This window comes from Phoxinus phoxinus (genome assembly GCF_949152265.1).
Source record: "Phoxinus phoxinus genome assembly, chromosome: 14".
Taxonomy (NCBI): domain Eukaryota; kingdom Metazoa; phylum Chordata; class Actinopteri; order Cypriniformes; family Leuciscidae; genus Phoxinus; species Phoxinus phoxinus.
In genome coordinates, this window is record NC_136889.1 from 32,158,478 (window position 1) to 32,181,444 (window position 22,967).

Here is a 22,967-nt window from a genome sequence, read left to right on the forward strand (position 1 = left end):
GATTGCATTGGTGTGAAATTAAACTAATCTCTGGTGCACAACAGGGCTGGGCAAAATCATTTTAAACAACTATAATATATAATATACAGAACCTGTTAAAAGTCTGGAGACATTTTCATTTTTTTTATGTACATTAATGGAGTCTCTTCTGCTCACCAAGGCTGCATTTATTTGATCAAAAATACAGTACAAACAGTAATATTGTGAAATATCATTACAAATTTATTGCAAAATTATTACTCCAGCCTTCAGTGTCACATGATCCTTCAGAAATCATTTTAATATGCTGATTTGAAACACGTCTGATTAAAATCAATGTTGTAAACAGTTGTGCTGCTTTAGATTTTTGTGGAATATCACAATATATAATATATGCCATAGATTTTTTTTTTTGCATGAATAGAAAGTTCAATGAACATTGAACAGCATTTATTTGGGGATATTCAATTTAATTAATCAATGAATAATACTATTGATTAGCATTACCAAACATGGACTTTTTATTATTATTTTAATTTAATACTGTGAAGCTGCTTTGATACAATCTGTATTGTGAAAAGCGCTATACAAATATTCTTGACTTGACTTGATTTGCATTTTTTAAATGTTGATTAAATGAATTTTAATATTATAAATGTCTTCACTGTCACTTTTAATCAATTGAATGCATCCTTGATGAACAAAAGTATTAATTTCTCCACACATGTTTGAATGTTATCATTTCCACAAAAAGTGTTAAGCAGCAAAACATCTTTTCAACATTGATAATAATAATAATCATAAATGTGTCTTAAAAATATATAAATTTATAAAAATAGAAATTTTAAAATCATTATTTAAAAAAAAAAAATAATAATTATTAGAAATTTATCAGCAGCAAAGGTATGTGGTTTATGATTTTCTTACGATGTAAATCTGAAAAGAAAGACATTTCTCCTCCAGGATGCGAAGCGTTTGGAATCGGGAATCCAGTTCCAGAATCAAGCCGAGATCGCGGGCTATCTTCTGGAGTGTGAGAATCTGCTGAGGCAGCAGGTGCTGGATATCCAGCTTCTACTCGATGGCAAATTCTACTTGGCTGATCAGCTCGTTCAAAGGTCAGAAAGGGAATCAATCGACTTCATTTCTGTCAGGACCACTATCGTCAAATACGATTGACAATTAGCATACGGTTAGGATTGGCGGTATGGTTCTGTTCTGGGCAGCCTAGCATGAATAAGAGCGATAACCCCCCTTAGGGAAAACACAACAGAACCAACAAGAATGTATTGCATTAATGCAATATTTTAATGTACAATGTAATTCGAGAATTTAGTCTGATTCAAGGGGAATCAGAATAGCAAATCCTGAATGGACAGGAGGAGCTGGGGAGGGAGGAGGGTAATCGCTCCTGAGAAACGTGATAGCTGCTGATAATACTGATGGAGATTATATATGTATACAGGGATAGTGTCGTATTCCTATAGGTAGAGAATCAGCTGAGAGTCACTGATGCGAGCTTGACTAACGTGATCTGCCTGAACTGACCATACGCTTGATTATTAAAGATAATCCTCAAAATGAGCAATAGAAACAATGTCACTTTATTTATAAAGCACGATTAAGAACAACAACTGTTATGTTGTTTAAATATAAACACAATAAAAACAAATAACAGAACAATACACAGATAACATGGATCATCGATTAAAAGCTATTTCAAACGAATAAGCGTTCAGTTTTGATTTAAAAGTTCCCACAGTCCTCGCAGTCCTAATACTAACCGGCAGACTATTCCACAATTCTGGCGCGGCTACTGCAAATGCCCGGTCACCTCTGAGCTTTAATTTAGTCTTGGAACCACTAATAATCCCTGATTTGAGGATCTCAGAGACCTCCCCGAGTCATGTTTCGACAAAAGATCGGTGAGGTAAGAAGGTGCTAAGCCGTTTACAGATTTATAGACCATTAAAAGGACTTCAAAATCTACTCTATAGCGGACCGGCAACCAGTGCAATGACATTAATGTGTGTGTGATGTGTTCATGGAAACTGAGCCGCTCTCTGTGGTCCCTCAGGGTATCTAAGCTGCGTGACGACCTGCTGACTTTGAGGACCGAGTGCTCCACCGTCTACAACAAAGGACACACACTGACCTCAGAACAGACCAAGATGATGATCTCCGGGATCACGCAGAGTTTGAACTCCAGCTTTTCCCAAAGCTTCAGCGCCGGGCTGTCTCCTGCCCTCACTCACGGAGGCCTGGTCAGTACGGGCCCTGCAATGACCCCATCCATGAGCCCCAGCATGCAGCCCGGCTCGGTCCAGGCTTACCTCAGCACCGGAGGAGGAGGAGGAGGGGGGGAGCCCGGGGTCCTTCAGCAGCTCAAACACATGCAGATCCGCAAGCCCATGCTCAAATCCTCATTCCTGGATCCTAACTTGACCGAGGACGAGGTTAACTTGAAGTTCGTGCAGGATCTACTTAACTGGGTTGAGGAAATGCAGGTTTGTTCAAGACTTAAAAGTAATCATTCTCAAGGCCCGTTCTCACCAAGACCGTTAACTATATAACTCTAAAATTCGTTGTAGATATAAAAGAATAGCAGAGTCCACAACACAACTGTAACGATAATGCCACTGGGAAACAATATCGTGGAATCACTTTCTGAACGATTTATTTCCAGCTGATGAATGATAAAAACATTGGCAGCCAATCAGAGTCTAAGATCTTGAGCATTTAAAGCCATTTTCATGCCTTTAAATATCTTGAATGTAACTCGACACCTTTGCCTCATTTAGTATTCGCGGTTCTATGAATATGCAAATGAGCCCCACCTCCACTCACTCACTCACTCAGAGATCCACTGGTTGGCGATCACACGTTGATCTGATTGGTTACAAGGTAGTTTGTGACGTCGGAAACACCAGCGATTTCAAACCATGTTTTTGAGACTGTCTTTGAGAGTTTTAAGCAGAAAATACTCAGTAATGCTGTCGACTTATGAACTTACACATGGTTTGTCTTAAAGCATAGACACATAAACACATAAACACATAAACATAGACACATAAACACATAGACACATAGACACATAAACAACATTGAAAGCTGGATTTTCACCACAGGGGGACATAATATAGTCATCGTTCTTGGTGTGAACGGGCCTTTAATCAGTATTTTTGTCCATTTGTCAATTTTGTTAGGCATGTTTTCTACACTGTTTTAAAGCATTAAAAATACCAAGCATGATGATTTGAGTGATGATTTTACTGAATTAATAAGGGTTTTTTTCTCTCAGAGAATGTTGTGGCAAAAATTCATCAAACAAACATCACTGCGTAAGGGAGACACTGAGTCAAATTATAAAATAGAAGTATTTATTCTTGCAAGAATAGGAGCAATCTAATACACAGTTGTTACCCTGTGCAGAAGAGTGACACACCCCCAGACAGACTGAACCACCTTTTATCTAAGTTTCAAGGTCTTCTTCCCCCCCCCAGAGCCATCCTCCCAGTAGTTTTCCATTCAGTAGTTTTCCATAGACCAGGAAGCCATAACACTAGTTTCGATTCGTCACCAGGGCCAACTCCTAAGCCCTCCTTCACCAAATGGCCTTCTGACATCTAGGTCAGAGGTCTTTGTTCGTCTGTTCTCTGGAGTGTCTCTCCCTTCTGCCTCCCCAGGTACATAAACATAATCTTCTCTCACTACAAGTGAGAGACACACATGTGACATTCTTTGAATCATCTATATTTTACTAAAGATCAATGAATATCATAAAATCGCCACCACAAGAATCTTGCAAAATTTTCAGAGATTTATGCTTAAAATAAGGAATCGATTTGCAAATAGAGGAAGAAAAATAAATGTAATTCAAAATGTCATTAATATTCCCTGAAATCAAGTCTAGGCCAGATTTACCAACTGCTTGCTCCAGTGCAAACCCTCTTTTGGCGTAAAAAAAAAAAAAACTACTGTCAGGATTTACTAAAGACAAACACGGCAAAATTAGCGCTGAAAAGGCATGGATTATACACAGTTATTTTTGCGGCTGAAGTTATCGTCAATGTAGTGATGTTTACGCCATTATTTACCGCCCAAAAAAAGCACGTCTTAAACCATTGTGCGCCTGTGTTGTTAGTAGATTATCTAATGATTATCTTGTTTATGACCCGCTTTTCATAGATTGTGCTGGTCATTATGGAAATGTTCTTTAATGTGCGTATTAAAACACCCGCAGAACTTTACACTCACATCAATGCTTTTACGGGATTTCGGTCTCACACTAATTTGCCCTGTTTCATAAATCTGGCCCTTATTGTGTTAAAAAACAAAAACTAAAATTACCTTGAGAAGCAAAACATAATGTGTAATTATGTTTATATATTTTTCCTGCAAGACAAATGCATGTGCGGTGAGGCTATTAACTGATGTTTTTTGTCTCTGAAAGGGTCAGCTGGATCAAGCGGAATGGGGATCGGATCTGCCGAGCGTTGAATCAAATTTAGGGAATCATAAAGATTTCCACAAAGCCATCGAAGAATTCCAGATGAGCATTAAAGAAGCCAAAATGAGTGAGGTAAGGCGGATCAAAATCCAGTCATTATACACTCACCCTCATATTGTTCCAAACCCATACGACTTTATGTAGAAAATGGTCATTTTATCGGGTGAAATATTGCTTTACATGATATCTATACCTGCAAATAATTGTGTTAAAGATAACTTCCCCATGTCACCCCCACAGAGTCAGATGACCCAGCCGTTCAAGCAGAGTTACTCTGAGAAGCTCAACAAGCTCGAGAGCCAGTACAGGAGGCTTCTGGTAAAGGAAGTTGGTGAAGATCTGTCTTTAGTCCGCGCCGTCGGTCAGAGCTGTGCGTCTGAGGCTCTTGTGCGTCTGTGTTTGCAGAAATGCTCGAGTGAGAGGCAGAAGCACCTGGAGAGCCTGCATGACTTCGTGTCCCGGGCCACTCAGGAGCTGATCTGGCTCAACGAGAAGGAGGAAGAGGAAGTGGCTTTCGACTGGAGTGAACGAAACAGTAATGTTTCCAGGAAGAGGGATTATCATGCGGTGAGTCCATTCCAACCCATATCTGCGCACTGATGAATACAATATTTAATATCATTTTGTGGTCAGCTAGAAGCAGAAGAGACTTCTTTCAACCTCGAACTTTTGGCTTGTGTGTCTACAGTATACAGTTATCCAGATGGATTAGCTATGATAAATAGCGTTTTGCTTTGATGCTTCATTCTAGCAATATGAAAATCCGCCCATAATTATATTAATATTAATCCACACTAGAAGCTAACTTTATGTCTTTAAGATCTTTAAGTCCATCCAACCCACATCAACTCAAGTCTAGTTTTTTTATAGAGGCCTCTCCACTATAAAGTAGACCAAAGGGCTGTACAGTTAAAAGCAGTCTACAGATTATATTTATAGCCAATAATAATAAAACAGAACAAGACAACAGTCAATAGCAACAAAACACAAACAAAAAACAGCGAACATACACATAATAAAACAAAATACAACTGCCAAAATTTCAAGAATTAATCAACTGAATGTTGTGCTCAGACTAAATGGGCATAAATGCAATATTTATCATATCTTTATATCAGTTTGTTGGCAGTATGGGGTCAGACTTTTGACTTTAAACCCAAACTTTAGCTATGATAAATAGCAGTTTGCTTTGATGCTTCATTTTAGCGATACGAAAATCCGCCCATAATGATATTAATCCACAAGATCTGCACTAGACACTAACTTGAACACATCCTCATCTTGAGGAAAGACTGTAAACTCCTGTCATGATCAAGATTTTGTTCATCTCAGGAGTTTTGCATTGCCTCTGCAGGTTCTTGGAAAAGAGGCTGGATATCTGTGGCAGGAACGTCTTCACATGTGTGTGTGTGTGTGTGTGTGTGTTTCCTCAGGATCTCATGAGAGAACTGGATGACAAGGAAGAGGTGATCAGGTCAGTGCAGGAGAAGGCGGAGAGCCTCTTGCTGGAGAACCATCCGGCCCGACTGACCATCGAGGTAATTGTCCATCTAAACTCCTCCTAAAGCACATCAGGACTGTTTTCTGCAGTGGAACTGGAATGGAGGAGTTTAGCAGAATGCTCACGCTGTTCCTTTCCATATAATGAAAGGGAGTGGGACGGTTATATGATGAGAGTAGTTATGGTTAGGCAAACTTCTTGGACATTATTCTCTTCTAAAGTCATTTTTCACTAATAATCTTCCGTTCTGCTCTTCGCATATTTACACTTATCATCGTCATGGGCCGTATGAGAATATATAGCAGCAGTCACATTTATGATATATTCATGGTGCTTTTTTGTCTTTTTGGAGCTTGGCAGTTTCTGTCTCCATTCATTGTATGGAAACAATCTGTGAAACTTCTGTTCCGTGAAAGAACGTTTTTATGAAAGTGATATAAAATAAAATAAGTTACAATTCGCCTTTGGCTAAGCCACGCCCTAGAATGTAGATTGACCAATCACAGCGCAGCCAAGAACGAGCTCCCACAGAGGGTCCGACACTTTTTCACGGCGCTCCATTGACTTCAACGCAGGAGGCTCCTATTTTTGGTCTCGGCAGGCTATTACGTCGTCGTTTTATAAAAAATATGGTTAAACGTTGTGCCTGGGGCATTTGTAACACAGATACGCGTTTGCCAGAGAGGTTGGAGGGGGGTCCGTTTTTTCTCCTTCCCAAAACCGAAGTTAAATACTGACAAGTGTCGTCTTTGGATTAAACTGTGTGGACGTCCTCAGTCAGAGAAACCCCTCAAGATCAACAACACACTTTTGTGCTCTAAGATACATTTAGCTTTTAACCTTACTGTGAAGTTATACTAGTTAGACATTTTTATGCTGGTTTAGGTTATGATTTCGGTTCTCTGCCCTAATTGTTGATACGCTACCACACGCTGCTAATAAATACAACTTTATACTCGCGTAGTCCGTTTGCTTTGTAAATAATAACGATTATAGAAGTGAATAGAGACCTACCCAGCTTTGCATGACAGTGTTTCTCCTGATATTGTGAGTCACAGCCTCCGTTTCGATTAGGATATGCTGTGGTTCATTGTTTGACTGTGACCGTTATGCTTTTGCCTCTATTTGGATGCCTTGTTGTTGCTTGCGTTTCGCCGGTATGTCTTGAATAAAGCCTTCAAACGCACACTGCAGACACTTTTGCCTACTTCTACCGGACACTTTATTTAGCTGCTTTATAAAAGTTTGATAAAATTTCATCAGGAAGAGCCGTCACAGCATAAGCCATGTTGATACCAAACCAGAGCCCAGATAAAGTTGTCGGAGGTAGCAACAGTAACTAAGGGGGGCGGGGCTTAGCCAAAGGTGAATTAAAACTAGTAACTTTACATAGATATTCCCTCTAACTGTATGGAAACATTTTATTACTATTTTATTTTTAATTTGAACATTCCAAAATAAAAAAATAAAAAAAAATAAAACATTAAAGTAAATATATGTGTATGTATATACATTTTATTAACATTTTATTAGTATTGTATATATAATATATAACTGTATGGAAACATTTTATATTTAGTTTTTTTATTTTACCGTTCCATAATAAATAATAAAATAAAATAAAAATGGAAACATTTCATTACTATTTTGTTTTTTATTTTACCAAAAAAATAATTAAATTAAATTAAAACTTAAAAATAAGTGAATACATATGTTCCCTCTAACTGTATGGGAACATTTTATTTTTTGATTTTACCATTCCAAATAAAATAAAATAAAATAAAATAAAATTAAATTAAATTGAATACAATAAATAAATAAATAAATAAAATGAACTCTATGGAAACATTTAGTCAACATTTAGTTTTTTATTTTACCATTCCATAAAAAACTGAAATGAACTGAGTATGGCCCCCTGACGTGTGCATCTGTGACCAGGCGTACAGAGCGGCGATGCAGACGCAGTGGAGCTGGATCCTGCAGCTCTGTCACTGTGTGGAGCAACATCTCAAAGACAACGCTGTCTACTTCGACGTGAGTTACGCTGCTAGTTTTAGCATGACACATTTCCATGACATGTGACAGTTCATGACAGTTACTCTCCTTACAGTTTTCCAGCGATGCCAAAGAGTCGTTGGATTACCTTAAGAGCCTCCAGGACGCCATCCACAGGAAGTACAGCTGTGACCGAACCAGCAGTTTACACCGGCTCGAGGATCTGATTCAGGAGTCCATGGTTAGTTCGCTTACACACAATACATTCATGCAATTATTTGGAGAGTTAAACTTCTTCAGATTCTCCTCCCTGTCCTGTAATGTGTGCATGTTGATGCCTGAGGCCGGATGGATGTTTCCTCTTCACAGGAGGAGAAAGAGCAGCTTCTGAAATACAGCAGCACTGTGGGTGGGTTAGTGGGTCGGGCCAAGGCCGTTGTCCAGCTCAAGGCTCGCAACCCAGAGAATCCCATCAGATCCTCCATCCCCGTCAAAGCCATCTGTGACTACCGGCAGATCGAGGTACGGTCACCACGCCACAACTGCTCAGGCCCATAGTACAGTTCAAAACATCTTACACACAATTTCTGAAAATATGGATCCATTTCTTGAAACTCTACACACTCCAGCCACATACACACCAAGCCGCACACAGAAAACACTACTACATATCTTGTGTCTTTTGCTTGTTCATTTATATATATATTACACTGAATATGCATACAAGCCAAGTCATAAAGTCAACTTTATTTCTAAAGCGCTCTGTGTGTGTGTTTATGTGTATGTACTGTATATATTTACACTATAAATAATGTCTTTCTTTCTCATAACACTGAGTTTTGATTTCTAAGTGATCGATTTATTGACCGTATGTGTTTTCACACATGATTATTAGGTGTAGGTTATCGGGAAATGATAGTGACATTTACATGGCAGTGTTTTCTAAATGAAACACAAGAGCTGTTAGTTTTGAACGATGTCTGTAATGTAGAGAACTGTGTTTAGAGTCTGTTTCACAATAGCAACCCGAGTGTAAAGCGTATCATGTGCTTGTATTTGAACATGAGTGTCTGCTATCAAACATTTGGTGACCCGTCTCTGCTCAGATCACCATCGGGAAAGAAGACGAATGTGTTCTCGTGAGTAATTCTCACAGGGCGAAGTGGAAAGTGATCAGTCCCTCGGGAAATGAGGCCATGGTTCCCTCGGTCTGCTTTAGTGTTCCTCCACCCAACAAGGAGGCCGTTGAAATGTCAAGCAGGTGAGGACATTCTGGGAGCTCATTTTATTTAATTTTTTATTTAGTTTGGGAAATGAAAGTAGTGACAGATATTGTCTTCTGTATTGTGACTTGCATACGAGTATAACAGATTATCGAAGAAAAAAAAGGTGACGACTTGGTTTTATGCATTTGTTGTTGATTGGTCGACGCAGATGTGGGCGTGGCGTGGTATGCAGATGAGCGTGAGCTTGTAGGGGCAGAGTTTAAGCGCTCAGTGATTGGAGAATCCTGTCTGACGTTTATTCTGGAACATCCAATTATGACATTTTGATTAAACATTACGAGGTCATTTTTTAATATGAACCATATGCGCGGATTAATTGTTAACAATAAGATGTATAACATGCATTAGAAAACAGAGAGGGTGAATTTTCATTTCCTGCCAACTTTAGAGTGAAGCGTACCAATTTATGTTTAATTATGATACAATACAGTAATTGTTTTATCAAAGGAGGTCTCTTTAGTCTTTAGGGGCTTTCGCACCGCAGGAACCTTTTCATAGTTTCTAGAAATATTGGCGAAAGTTACCGGATTTTGCCGTGTTCGCACCGCAGGAACTACGAATGATTTTTGGAGGAACTAATTTACTCCTACATCAGAGTCGGTCTAAACCAGTGCTATAGGATCTACAGTGACGTTAGTGTTCGCTGATTGGCCGAACGCTTGTGAAACACCAGCACCCGCCATTTTTACAAATGCTGCAGATTATAGCCTGTATATTTACTCCACAAACTAACTTTACGAACATGTCAAACAGTGATAGATGAGCCTCTAAACCATTACGCTGAGGAGAAAACTCAACGCAACTCTGAGGAGACCGAGAGAAACATGATCATGTGTTTCTGCTCCGCAACACTGGAAATCAAGCACACGGCATACGCTAATAACTCTTCATTACTGTCTACTGTCTAAGTATAACAGTTCTATATAATAACGTATCAGACTGTTAGACAGATCGTAAACTAATGAACAGGAGAATGCGAGCGTTGTGTGTTCAGCACTGTCAAAATAAAAGTGACAACAACAAGCGTGTCTCACGTCACTTCAGAGCTCCTACTGGCGCTGAGAACGCAACCAGGAAAACGTTCCTAATGAAACCATTAGTTCTCGGGGAAACACCCTGATGGTTACGTCCTATAAGTTTTTAGAACTAACCGGTGCGAAAGCCTTTTGATTTGTCCTTTATCATTCCCATTCAATGCTCACATTGAATATGAATTATTACACTTGGTTCTCTCTCTCTCTCTCCACCAGGATCGAGCAGCTGTATCAGAATGTCCTGGCTCTGTGGCATCACTCTCACGTGAACATGAAGAGCGTCGTGTCCTGGCACTATCTGATGACTGACGTCCGTGCCATCCGCAAGAGCACCGTCGCCTCGGTACAAAGCTTCTGTTTGCGTGCGCCTTGAGACTACAGTCATGTTTTAAAACCCAGTGAGCTTATAGTGCAATGTTAATCTTCCTCCCTAGATCAAGACCCTATTGCCAGGTGATCACGAGCAGGTGCTGGGCAGCCTGACGTCCCACTTCGAGGACTTCTTGAGGGACAGCGAGGAATCCGATGTGTTCACCGTGGCTGATTGTGCCCAGCTGGAAAAGGAGGTTCTGGCTTGTAAGGAGTATTATGAGGAACTCCTCAAATCTGCGGAGAGAGGCAAGTTACTGTACACACACACACACGTCCACATATACAGTCAAACCAAAAGTTATTCAGACACCAGATATCATTTTTGATGTGTTTTTACTAGTGGGCACAGGACACTATAGTTAATTTATGTAAGTGAGGAGAGCAAAATAAAGTAAACTGTGACATAGTATACCCAGAAATGATTCATACAGTGACTACCAGTAAAATTAATGCAAAATTGGGACCAAAAATTATTCAGCCACTTTGACCTGACCATGTTTTTCTGAACTGTGTTTTCTTTAATTGCTAAAGCGACTTTTTTACACCACAGACGGAGTAAAATGAAGCATTGATTGGTAATCGGTAGAGCTAATTGAGTCTTAAACTGTGATAATGTGAGAAATGTTGAAGGTGTCTGAATAAATGTTGATTTAACTGTACAACAAAGGGACCAGAAGTCATGCATTTCCAGACAGTGGCCATATCAGGAAACCAGGGCAACAGGCCTGACCAGAGAAGAGTTGAACTATACGTTTGAATTAGCAGTGACTGGTGCCACCAGACATTAAACACGTGTTCTCCTAAGCCTATTACGTAGAATGTTAAAACTATAAGGAATGATGTATTATCCATGCACAGATATCCTTATCAACATTAGAATTTAGAGAGCAAGTGTTTGTGGGGTATGCATTTAAATTTCAACAGTTGAACTACAGTATTGATCTTTTGTAATGCATCTAAAACCATTATGTAATTACTGAGTGCACTTTAAATATTTCTGCTTGTTGCTCTTGTTGAGAGGTTTCATAAGTTCACTATATCTGCTGCTTGTAGTCTAATAATGAAGTCCTGAAATATGAATTGTCTGCAAGATTTAACATACACATACACAAGTGTTACATCAATTTGGCGTAGATGTGTTGTCAGTAGCTACATTTTCAATGTATTTTCTCAAAGAAACAGAAACAGGCAAACACATTTTCAGTTATTGTATGGACATGATGTCTCACTGATGTAATGCATTGCCCTCTGGTGGTCAACAGAAGAACACGAGGAGTCTGTGTACAACCTCTTCATAACTGAGGTGCGTAACTTCCGCATGCGTGTGGAGGGTCATGAGGAGCAGCTGATCAGGAAGATCCGTACTCCGCTAGACAGAGATGACCTGCAGGAGTGTCTTCTGCGCATCACCGAACAGGAGGTTTGATCTTCAGCTTCGTTTTTTTGAATGTCCAGTGTAAAATCTGGATTTTTTTACAATTCCTGTAATACATCTGGCCTCTCCTTCTCACTCATTCCAGAAAAAGAAGGTGGAGCTGGATAGGTTAAAGGAAGAGCTGGAGATCCTGAGAGAGAAGTGTGAAGTTTTCCTCAGGCAAGCATCCGCCTCTCCATCCGTCCCCACGCTTTCCTCTGAGCTCAGCATCCTCACCCAGAGCACCAACCAGGTGTACTCCATGTGCTGCATCTACCTGGAGAAGTGAGTCTTTACTCAGGCCTTACATGACAAGTGTTTAAAAGAGTAGAGATGAGTATTACTGATGTCACCTAGTGGCTAGAAGATGTGCTTCAGCACATTGAGCCGAGGTGCTCATGCAAGCATTGTTTTAATCTGGCTTGTGACACTTTCCCACATTCTCTGCTCTCTGTTTGCTCTTTGCTCTCTTCAGAAAGAGAGAAAATGATCTTGCACATTTTTCAATCCACATGACATGATTCCAAGATACAATCCTTATATCCTTAGATAGATCCTTCCAAAAAGAGTAAAAAAGCTCAATGCTTGAAATTAATTTGCTGCGAATCACAAACAAGGATTACATGCTGAGATTCTAGCAATCTCTAGCAAAAATACCTATTACCGGTATGCCCATTTTGAGTTTTTATTTTTATTTTTGGGGGGGGGGCTCTACTAGAATAGGTTTTTATGCTTGAATGTTAAAAAAAACACACCTTATTTTCCTCATATTCTCCATTGTTGCGGCTCCTCTTTTCCCACTCTGTCAGTAACGCTCTGTTTACTTCCTGTCTCTATGAAGCCCCTCCTTCTCTAAAGCACACTGTGCTCTGATTGGTCGGCTGGAGCAGTGTGTTGTGATTGGTCGAGCGCTTCGAGTGTGTTTGGGAAATGTCCCGCCCCTTACCATAACCGGCAGTTTAACACACTACTAGCTAACTCAACCAGGCCCCGCCCCTTTATTCTGCGTATTAATTATTATAATGAGGAATATTGTGATATGTTCGTTCCCGGAAGAAACTCAAGACTACAATGGTCTGAACTTCAGGGAGTTCAGAAACACTGACACTGATATAGAGAATAACTCCCGCTGGAGGGACTTTGGAAACCTTTTTCATGCTCACACAGCAACATTACACACTAAGAATGATGAATATGAAAAAAACGCATAATATTTAATCAGCTAGAAAGGGCTGCTTTATCATTTCTATCTTACTTGTTTGACTTGATTATCTTTTACACTCAGGCTGAAGACGGTGAGCTTGGTGGTGAAACACAGTCAGAGTGCTGAAGCTCTGGTCAAACTTTATGAAGCCAAGTTGTGTGAGGAGGATACGATCAATGCTAATATCAAAACTATCGATGGTGTTGTGAGCACTCTCAAGGTAATAATCTCTCATTGTAACTTTGAAAATGCTGTCTCGATGATAGTTTAATCAGGGAACATCTTTGACTTTACACTTTTGATCGTAATTTTTAGCAATGGAGGTCTGAAATCGATGAAAGACGAGAGGTATTTCATGACTTGGAAGACGAGCTGCAAAAGGCACGAGTGGTCAGCGAGCGCATGTTCAAAACGCACAACGAGAGAGACTTTGATTTGGATTGGCACAAGGAGAAGGCGGACCAGCTCAAAGAACGATGGCAAAGCATCCACTCTCAGATTGAAAACAGGTCATTGAGTTTTTCATTTATTTATTACATATACATTTATGCATTTTGCAGACACTTTTATCCAAATTGACGTATTGCATTTAGGGTATACACTTTATCTGGAATCAAACCATTACTTTGGCATCTAGCATCATGATCTACCATATGAGCTAGAGGAATGCATGTAGCCTAATGCATGTACATTTATTTTGATAGTGCACAATTTATCTTGTTCATTATGGATGATGTGTTCCTTTGTATTCAGGCTCCGAGACCTGGAAGGCATCAGCAAATCTCTTAAATATTACAAAGACACATACAACAGCCTGGATGAATGGAGCAAAGAAATGGAAGCCAAGCAACTCAAGGCCCAAGCGAATCAACCTGAGGACAGCAAGGCGTTGGCCGAGTTCCTTAACCAGCAGAAAGTATGAAGAAGAAAAAAACATTTAGGTAAACTGTATATGTCCATCTAGTTTATAGCATCAAATCCTAATAATTTGCTTTATTTCTAGGTTTTGGTTGCAGAAATCGAGCAAAAACAGAGCAAAATTGAGGAGTGCCAGAAGTATTCAGAGCATTATGCAGTTGGAGTGAAAGTAAGACAAAATTATTACTTTAAAATATTCTGACATAACAAAATATATGGTAATATGGTAATACAACTGTTTGTCTTCGGGTACTAAGGTATACTATCTCAAGTGAATATTGGGTTGCACTTTATTTTACAGTACGTACACTTACATAAGTAGTAAGTAATACAAGGTAACTACATGGTTAGGTTCAGGGGTAGGTTCAAGGTTATTACCCAGTTATTATAATTACTATAATAAGTACATAGTATGTACATTTGGAACAGGACTGTAAAGTAAAGTGCTACTGAATATTGTAATCATGTAGTACCATAGTATTACCATGTGACACCAGTACTTTATCATAGTAGCGTTATAGTAATTTTATGTGGAAATGGTATACCCTTAAATACTTCATCCCCAGGGAAACAATACAATAAAAACAATTAAGCAGATAGCAAAGAAACTTTTATTTAAGTGTTTTTTCCATCCTTGTTTTTCTTTAAGGACTATGAACTGCAGTTGATGACTTATAGAGCCATGGTGGACTCTCAGCATAAATCCCCAGTGAAGAGGAGGAAGATGCAGAGTTCGTCCGATGTCATCCAGCAGGAGGTACGGGAGAAATATAACCTATTTTAATAGGTCTACACTGCTATCCTTTTGATTTAGTTTGAGTATGAATGTCTTTGTTTCCCCTCATCAGTTTATGGACCTTCGTACACGTTACACAGCCCTGGTTACTCTCATGACACAGTATGTGAAGTTTGCAGGTGAAACACTGAAGAGGGCGGAAGAGGATGAGGTAAGGCAATTGTTGACCTTTTCTTGTCTTTCATGCTTCATCGAATAGAGTTGATTAGCATTAGCATTATAGCTGAAATGCTAATGTTCAGCTGCTTCAGCTTCATAGCAGCTTCACTGCATGTTATTTAGCAAGGTTTTGCTCCCAGCCATGTTCCATTAGAGCAATCACACACACCCAAACATGCAGCACACATATTTATTACACTCTTTCCTGCTATTCAAAATGTTGTTCGGTGCTTAGAAATATATTTTGATACAAAATAGCACATATTGCTGTATTTTGTATCATTGCTGTTGACCTTGTCTCTTGGGAAAGCATGTCCTGGAAAAATGCTGAAGAGTATATGCAAACACTTGGTGGTGGTGTTGGTTTTTCAACCTTTATTGGTAAGTGGGCAAGAACCGCCTATTCTCTTCCAAGTGGTTGACTGGAAGATGACTGTATCTTTCATTACAGAGGAGGAAATCATTGGAAAATGCGGAGTACTTAACCTGGACTGAGAGCATGGATCTGCAGAAAGCTGCAAGTGAAGAGGAGATCACCAGGCTCCGGTGTCAGGTACTGGAACTCGAGGCATCACTGTCTAACAGGCAACAGCAGCTGGACATCTTGGGAGCAGACCTTGAGATGCATAAAAAGTCAATTGAGGACTTGACCTTACAGAGGTCAAAGGCTGAGTTTGAGGCCCAGAAATATCGTGTTGAACTAGAAGGTGTGATCAAAAGCAAAGGTTCCATCGAGCAAGAGCTGAATCGTGCTCGACAACAGGTTCAGCAGTCAGAGGCCAAACAAGCCTCCCTGGAAGAGAGCCTCCGCAACCTTAAAAAGAGCATAGAGGAAATCACATTAACCCGTAAGAAGCTGGAAGATCATTTACGTCGCAAGGACAATGATGTACAGGGCCTGGAGGAGCACAGTCGTACGTTAGAGCGAGAACTGAGGGCTAAGGAAGATGCAGAGGCAGAGCTCCTTAGCCAAGTGAGAATCATGGAAATGGATCTGGCACACAAGTCAGAAGTCAGAATGAAGCAAGGTGAATCCTTGTTGGGTTTCTCCATAGAAGGTTCACAACTGTCCACTTTTACAACCGGTTCTTCGATAATCCATTCTGAATCTGAGGCAGATGTCCTGCAACGCAAAATGGAAGAGCTCATTATGGGCAAGAAACGAGCTGAGACTGAGATCAAGACCTTGAAGTCTGAATTAAACTCATTCATTGTCCACAAAACTGTGGCTGAGGAGAAAGCCCAACGTTTCAAAGAGCTCTTAGACGAGGCAAACAACAGGCTGAAGAAGCTTCAAGTGGAAATGGATGCAGATAGGTCCAACATGAGACAGAAAGCAGAAGAATTAAGACAAGAATCTTCTGAACTGAAAAAGTCTGTCTATGTGTATCAAGAACAAATCAAGTCTCTCCAAAGGGACAAATCGGCTCTGGAGCAGAGAGTGCTGTTCCAGAAGACAGAGGTTGATGGCATAAAGGACCAACTCAAGGTCAACCAAGGGAAACTTCTACAGCGGTCCTCCTTGGAACAGGAGAGCGCTCATAAGTTTAGGTGCATGGAAGATGAGTTGTCTTCCAAACTGACTGAAGTAGAGCAGATGACATTCAAGGTCAATGAACTAAATAGAAAGAATCAGTTATTGGAAAGTGATACCCGACATCTTAAGGTAAGTATTGAGTCAATCCAGCAAGACAAATCACATGCTGACCAAAAGATTAAAACCCTGAAAGGGGAGGCAGAGGTTTTGAAGGAGCAACTGCAGAGAGCCAAAGAAGAGATCAATATGAAGACAAGAACAGAGAAGGAAGCTCAACTCAGAATCAAAAACCTTGAATTAGAGCTTCAGAAAAGTTTCTTGCATGTGACGCAGCTTACTAAGAAAGTAGAAGAACTCAAGAAGATTAACATGGACACTGAGCGTTCCATTAAAAATGTGAAAGCAGAACTCGATAGAGCATCCATTGAGATTGACAGTAAGGAACAGCAAATTAATATACTCAGATCACAGGCAGAAAGTGCAAAATCTCAGGTAAAAATATTTGAAGAGGAACTTCTGATTAAAACACAGGTATCTCATGAGCTTCAAATCAAACTTAAAGATTACAACGAAGGAGTCAAAAAGACAAACGAGCTACAGCAGAAAATCAAATCTCTCACATTGACCATCACCAACTATGAAAAAGATATTTCAAATCTCAAAGCAGAGCTGAGTTCCATAACCACTGAGAGGAATCTGGCTAATCAGAAGGTTCAGGAACATAAAGTCGAGATAAATAACCTGAACATGACATTGAAAAAATCCATAGGAGAATCTCAAAGGGAATCATCTGAAGGTAAGAAGAGCATTACAAAGGTGCGAGAACTTGAAAATGAGCTTTTGAAATGTAAGCAGACAATTACCAGGATCAGTGGAAGTTCAGAAAAAGCCACAGTAAGCCTGAAACTGGACATTTCATCTCTTCAGAGGGATAAGCAAACTGCTGACCAGAAGTTACAGGTTTTAAAATGTGAATTTGATAATCTTAGTACCACTCTAAAAAGAACAAAAGATGAGCTACAGCGGGTGACTGAAGAAAACAGACTAAGCCAGTCCAAACTCAAAGAATTTGAGGCTGAACTCCAAAGGAAAAGTTCTGTTATGCGAGAAATGAGCTCAAGCGCAGATAAATCTGTACTGAATTTAAGACAAGAGCTAGTCACTTTTCAAAAGGATAGGAATTCTGCAGAAGACAAAATTACAAGTTTAAATCTCCAAACATCAGAACTGAAGCAGAAGTTGAGACAAACCAATGAAGAGCTTAAGCTGAAGCAAAATCAAACAGCAGCTGCTGAGTTGAGGTCACAAAAGCTTGGCGAACAATTGGACAACTGTAAAAAGATGCTTGATGATCTCAAAGGTAAACTTGACTTACAAAAGAAAGGCTATGAGACTCAACTGAAGATAGTGCAGGCTGAAATGGAGCATAACCTTTCCCTGCAAGAATCACGCTTAAAATTGGAGCATGAGAGGAAATCTACGGAGCACTCGCATACTGTGGAAACTGCAGAGAGAGACAACAAGCACCTGTCTCAAGAAGTGGAGAAGCTGAAGGCATTCATTGCTAATGCATCAAAAGCCAAACAAGAGGCTGAACAACACCTCTGCAATATACGCACACAGTTGGACGAATCTGACAGACAGAGGGGAATTCTTGACCTTGAACTTCTCAAAGCAAAGTCAAAGATTTCTGAGTTGGAAACTGAAAAAATCAGGGTAAAATCTAGTATTTTTCAACTCGACAATATTCACAAAGATAGCTCAAACGAGATATCAAGGTTAAAGCAAATGTTGGCAGAGTCTGAGCAGAAATTGAACATCTCGGAAAGGGAAGGAACATCTCTAAAAGAACAGATTGTCTCATACATCAAGGACATGAAGTCCCTACAGGAGAAGAATCTGAAGCTTGAGGTAGCAGTCAATTCTGAGCAGAAGCATCTAAAAGAATTGGAGGCACTTGGACAGGCCAATCATCAATGTGCCAAAGATGAAGAGCTGGCAAAGCTGAAGGATGAACTTCAGCTGACTCAGAAAATTGTTGCTTCATATGAAGAGGCGAAACAGAACCTGGAGGAGGAACTAAAGAAAATGAAAATGAGCTCTGAGGTACGACTTCAGGTGCATTCGCAGTTTTGTAAAACTTTCATTAAAAGGTGAAGTGTGTAATTTCTTTGTGTTTTAACAATGTGCAGATACAACTATAAGTAAAGGTGTGTTCACACTTAGTTCCATTGCTTAGTCAGTTGCTCCTCTTGTATTCTATTCACACTTGTATTTTGTGGGTCAGATCCTCAGTACGCTTGCATCAACAACGTGGCAGTTGTTTACCCTTGTTGTTAACTAACGACAATGCGGGAAAAGGCAGCAAAATAGAAAGGTTTACTCACCTCACATTTAGGCCCTGTTTACACTAGTGTGTTATCGTTTTAAAATGGCATTTTGAAAATGAAGACGATCCTCGTCCATACTGGCGTTTCCACTGCTTTTCAGAAAGGATCTCATCCCACTGAAAACGTATGTCACATGACCATTCATGCACACTGGGCATGCACGTACAAGTGTAAGCAGTAACCGATTGTTGCCGATTACTCTAATCATAGATTGCCTCTTGTGCATGTAGGCAGCTGCAGAATTATAAAGTGCAGAGTTTAACTGCACAATGGCTGCTAAAAAGGACAACAAAGTCAGCAAACCCTGAAGTACCGTCTCCATGTTATTGTTTACACAGTCGTCGAGCCTGGTCTGATACAGAGCCGTCGAGAAAGACGTCTCTGATCTGTTATTGTCATGTTCCAGTAGCGTAATGCTCATTTGATAGGAGCTTGATGAATCAGGGAGTGAATGTGGGCAGCCACACCTTCGTATCTATTCTCCATTTCGGTCTGTCTAGACTGGAACTCAGCCCTGGAGTTTTTAAACCAAAACGGGGTCTTCTGTGTTTCCAAACGTCTCAGTTTCCGAGGGTCAAACTAGTGTAAACAGGACCTTATACTTTGGTCTATCTTTTGGCTTATATCTCTGCTTGCAGTGCATCAATCCTACTTGTTAAAAGTTTAAAAAGTTTTTAAACCAAAACGGGGTCTTCTGTGTTTCCAAACGTCTCAGTTTTCGAGGGTCGAACTAGTGTAAACAGGACCTTATACTTTGGTCTATCTCTTGGCTTATATCTCTGCTTGCAGTGCATCAATCCTACTTGTTAAGAAAGTGAGCGAGCAACACTGACACAATTCGACCAATCATACTTCATCAATGATTTAGGACAATTGCATTCATATCAGCAGCAAACCGTACCGGAGTACCTCTTTTAGGTGGACTCAGTCATGGTTTACAGGTGTGCATCCGAGTTGTAAAAACAGTGTTCACATTATCCAAATAAACCAAATTCTGAAGTCAAGTGTGCACCAAAAGTTTGAAAGCACCATAGGTCATTTGATAGTTGACCTCCCTGCATTTCTCCAGAATTTGATCATCATTTGAAAAATTATTGTTGCGGCAATCACTATAAATTATATTAATTTAAATTCTGTTCACCACCTCTATAACCCAGAAAGTAATAGTGCAATAATTGCTTGTGGCTAATAGTCCTCACTTAGATGGGGTAGAGAGGACGCTATATATTGCAGTTCTATGAGTGCAGAAATCACACACTTCACCTTAACTCTTATATAAATATTTATGAATATGTAAATATATACATGTAATGTAATATATAATTAAATATATGTATTACAAAATGTAATGTATATAAGTGTACAGTATCATCATCATAGAGTCTGGATTTCAATTTAGGTTCAGTTTCATATTTGTCAAGATCTGAGAATATAGTAGATATGATGTTACATCTGAACTTAGTTCATGCTCTAATTGCATAAATGATCTCATGCTTGCAGATAGCTACACTGGAAAAGGAAAAAGTGCTGGAGGAGCTACAAAAGGTCAAGCAAACGAAAATGCAAGTAATCAACGAGGGAACTCTGGACTATGCTACCAAGAAAACAGAAAATTCAGTTCCACTCCAGAATTCGAATGCATTTGAAATACACACAAATCAAGTGATGGTTGTTAACAGTCAGAGTGACATCACTGACCCTATACTCAGGAAAAGCTCGATTGATAAAGGCAGGTCTGGTAAAAGCCAGACTGTTACATTCAATATCAATGATTCTGAGTCCTCCGTCGATCTTGCTTCTGACTCGCCTATAGCAAGTAAATCGAAAGGGCTAAAAATGGAGTCTTCTTCCCATAAAATTCAAGGTCTCAGAGGACGGATAAGTATTAAAAAGTTAATAAAAACCAATATAATTACTCAGGAAATTGCACTCAAGTTGCAAACAGGTCTCATCACAATGGAGGAGATAGAAGCATCACTTGCTCAATTTATTGGTAAACCGTCCTCAATTGCAGGTGTTTATATAGAGTCTAGCAAGAAAAAGCTGTCCTTCCTCGATGCCGTTGCAGGAGGATTAATATCTAAAACATATGCCATTGAGTTTTTGGAAGCGCAAGCTGCCACAGGATACATTATTGATCCTATGACAGGTGAAGGTTACTCTCCTTCAGATGCTTTTGAGAAAGACATCATTACTGAGGATCTCAAAGACAAAATAAGTGATGCTTACAAAGCAGTCAGTGGCTATACTCATGCTGGGAAGATCCTATCAGTGTTTCAGGCTATGGAGGTGAGAATTCTAGATAGACATAGAGGGAAAGCGATAATGGAAACTCAAATCGCTACTGGAGGTTTGATTCATCCATTGATTGGAAGTAGAGTACCCATGGATTGTGCACTAGAGCAGGGGCTCATAAATCAAACCACCCTTCAAAGTCTCTATGATCCGGTCAGTAACCCAAAAGATTTTCACTACCCAGAAACAGGGCAGAAGGCATACTACAGCGAACTGCTCCGAATCTGTGTATATGACGTCAATGGTGGAGTATATCTTCTTCCTTTTGGTGACCAACATCTCTTCACCCTCTCATCTTCCAGCAAACACAGAATATCAGTCATCAACACTTCTAATGGTGCGAAGATGTCCGCCTATGAAGCATTTAAGGCCGGTCACATTGACAAGAGAACTTACCTGTTTCTCTCACGACAAGAGAGCGAATGGCAAGAGATAACAATCATGGACTCAAGTAGGAATCTTTTACACATCCTAACAGACCATAAGACTGGGCGGCAGCTTTGCATTGAAAATGCTCTTAGTCTGAAAATTCTCCAAATAGAAGAGCTCAATAGCTACCGGAGTGGGCAGCTCAGCATTTCAGAGTTTGCTGATCTTTTGATTTCCAGAAGAGTTGTCTTTAAAGTTTCAAACGGTCCTGTTGCAGGACTCTGGGATGTTTCTTTGAAGAAACGACTCCCGGTTTTCAAAGGGCACCAGCAGAACCTTGTGGACCGACTCACCGCGTTGAGGTTGCTAGAAGCCCAGGCTTGCACTGGAGGCATCTGTGATCCAGCATCTGGTGAAAGGGTTCTGATAACAGAAGCACAACATCGAGGACTCTTGGATGAAGGTTTTGCCAGACAGATCCAGCAATGTGAGCAAGCCTACTATGGTATCATTCACCCTCAAAATGGAAAGACTTTGACTGTGGCTCAGGCAATGCAAGAGAACCTTTTCCCAAAGGATGTTGCAGTGAGGTGTCTTGAGTTTCAACTGGCAACAGGTGGGCTCATAAACCCAGAGAGCCAAGAGAGAGTCTCATTGGAGGATGGCATACATAATTGCTTGATCGACAAAGCAACTGCTGCACATCTTCAAAATGACAATTCCCATTTGAAATGTATCACTTGCCCCAAAACCAAGCGAAAAATGTCTTTCAAGGAAGCTCTAGAAAAGAGTGTCTTTGACAGCCACACTGGGTTTGTCCTTCTTGAAGTAACAAAGCCCCATAGTACTGGCAATACTTCATCTTTCCAATACTTCTGGACCTATCGGCACTTCTGATGTGCTACTGGACTTATACAATCAGCCCATTTTTTGGTGAATGTTTTGTAAATGGCAGACAAAGTAATTGGTTTAGCTATGTATTTGCAACCCTTTGTGGTGGACCATTATCTAATATAGAAGAATATATATTTTTATCCTGAAAAAAACACAATGGTCAAAATGGTGAAAATGGGAAAAAATATGGGATTTTTTTATACTGTAAGATATTGATTAAAAATGTCTCATATCTTATGTGATCCATTTTTTGTTCTCTTTTTGATGGCATGTTTTATTTATTGCCAAGCATGCTTCCATGTAAAATGGCTGGG

General features: G+C 39.9%; 2 protein-coding genes across 7 annotated transcripts in view; both read left to right on the plus strand.

Annotated features, from left to right (window-relative positions):
• Nucleotides 1–22,967, plus strand: part of dst (dystonin) — a 223,074-nt gene that overhangs the window by 106,031 nt on the left and 94,076 nt on the right. For all 6 annotated transcript variants that reach the window (XM_079634661.1, XM_079634663.1, XM_079634664.1 and 3 more), the window contains 20 exons: nt 943–1,097; nt 2,057–2,486; nt 4,433–4,561; nt 4,730–4,807; nt 4,895–5,056; nt 5,923–6,027; nt 7,929–8,024; nt 8,101–8,226; nt 8,355–8,507; nt 9,092–9,246; nt 10,522–10,648; nt 10,740–10,923; nt 11,940–12,097; nt 12,198–12,376; nt 13,377–13,515; nt 13,611–13,804; nt 14,049–14,211; nt 14,299–14,382; nt 14,863–14,970; nt 15,062–15,160. In XM_079634661.1, coding sequence (XP_079490787.1) covers nt 943–1,097; nt 2,057–2,486; nt 4,433–4,561; nt 4,730–4,807; nt 4,895–5,056; nt 5,923–6,027; nt 7,929–8,024; nt 8,101–8,226; nt 8,355–8,507; nt 9,092–9,246; nt 10,522–10,648; nt 10,740–10,923; nt 11,940–12,097; nt 12,198–12,376; nt 13,377–13,515; nt 13,611–13,804; nt 14,049–14,211; nt 14,299–14,382; nt 14,863–14,970; nt 15,062–15,160 — 3,024 coding nt within the window. The remainder of the gene's footprint in view (nt 1–942; nt 1,098–2,056; nt 2,487–4,432; nt 4,562–4,729; nt 4,808–4,894; nt 5,057–5,922; nt 6,028–7,928; nt 8,025–8,100; nt 8,227–8,354; nt 8,508–9,091; nt 9,247–10,521; nt 10,649–10,739; nt 10,924–11,939; nt 12,098–12,197; nt 12,377–13,376; nt 13,516–13,610; nt 13,805–14,048; nt 14,212–14,298; nt 14,383–14,862; nt 14,971–15,061; nt 15,161–22,967) is intronic.
• Nucleotides 15,626–22,887, plus strand: LOC307010195 (uncharacterized protein). Its single transcript, XM_079634668.1, has 2 exons — nt 15,626–18,811; nt 20,596–22,887. The coding sequence occupies exons 1-2, from the start codon at nt 15,668–15,670 to the stop codon at nt 22,654–22,656; spliced, it is 5,205 nt and encodes a 1,734-aa protein (XP_079490794.1). The 5' UTR covers nt 15,626–15,667; the 3' UTR covers nt 22,657–22,887.

What these genes read in the sequence shown, in the direction of transcription:
- LOC307010195 (XM_079634668.1), top strand. Translation starts at nt 15,668, where the DNA reads ATGGATCTGCAGAAAGCTGCAAGTGAAGAGGAGATCACCAGGCTCCGG. An exon ending in AAATGAAAATGAGCTCTGAG is followed by an intron (nt 18,812 to 20,595) that starts GTACGACTTCAG and finishes TCATGCTTGCAG; the next exon opens with ATAGCTACACTGGAAAAGGA.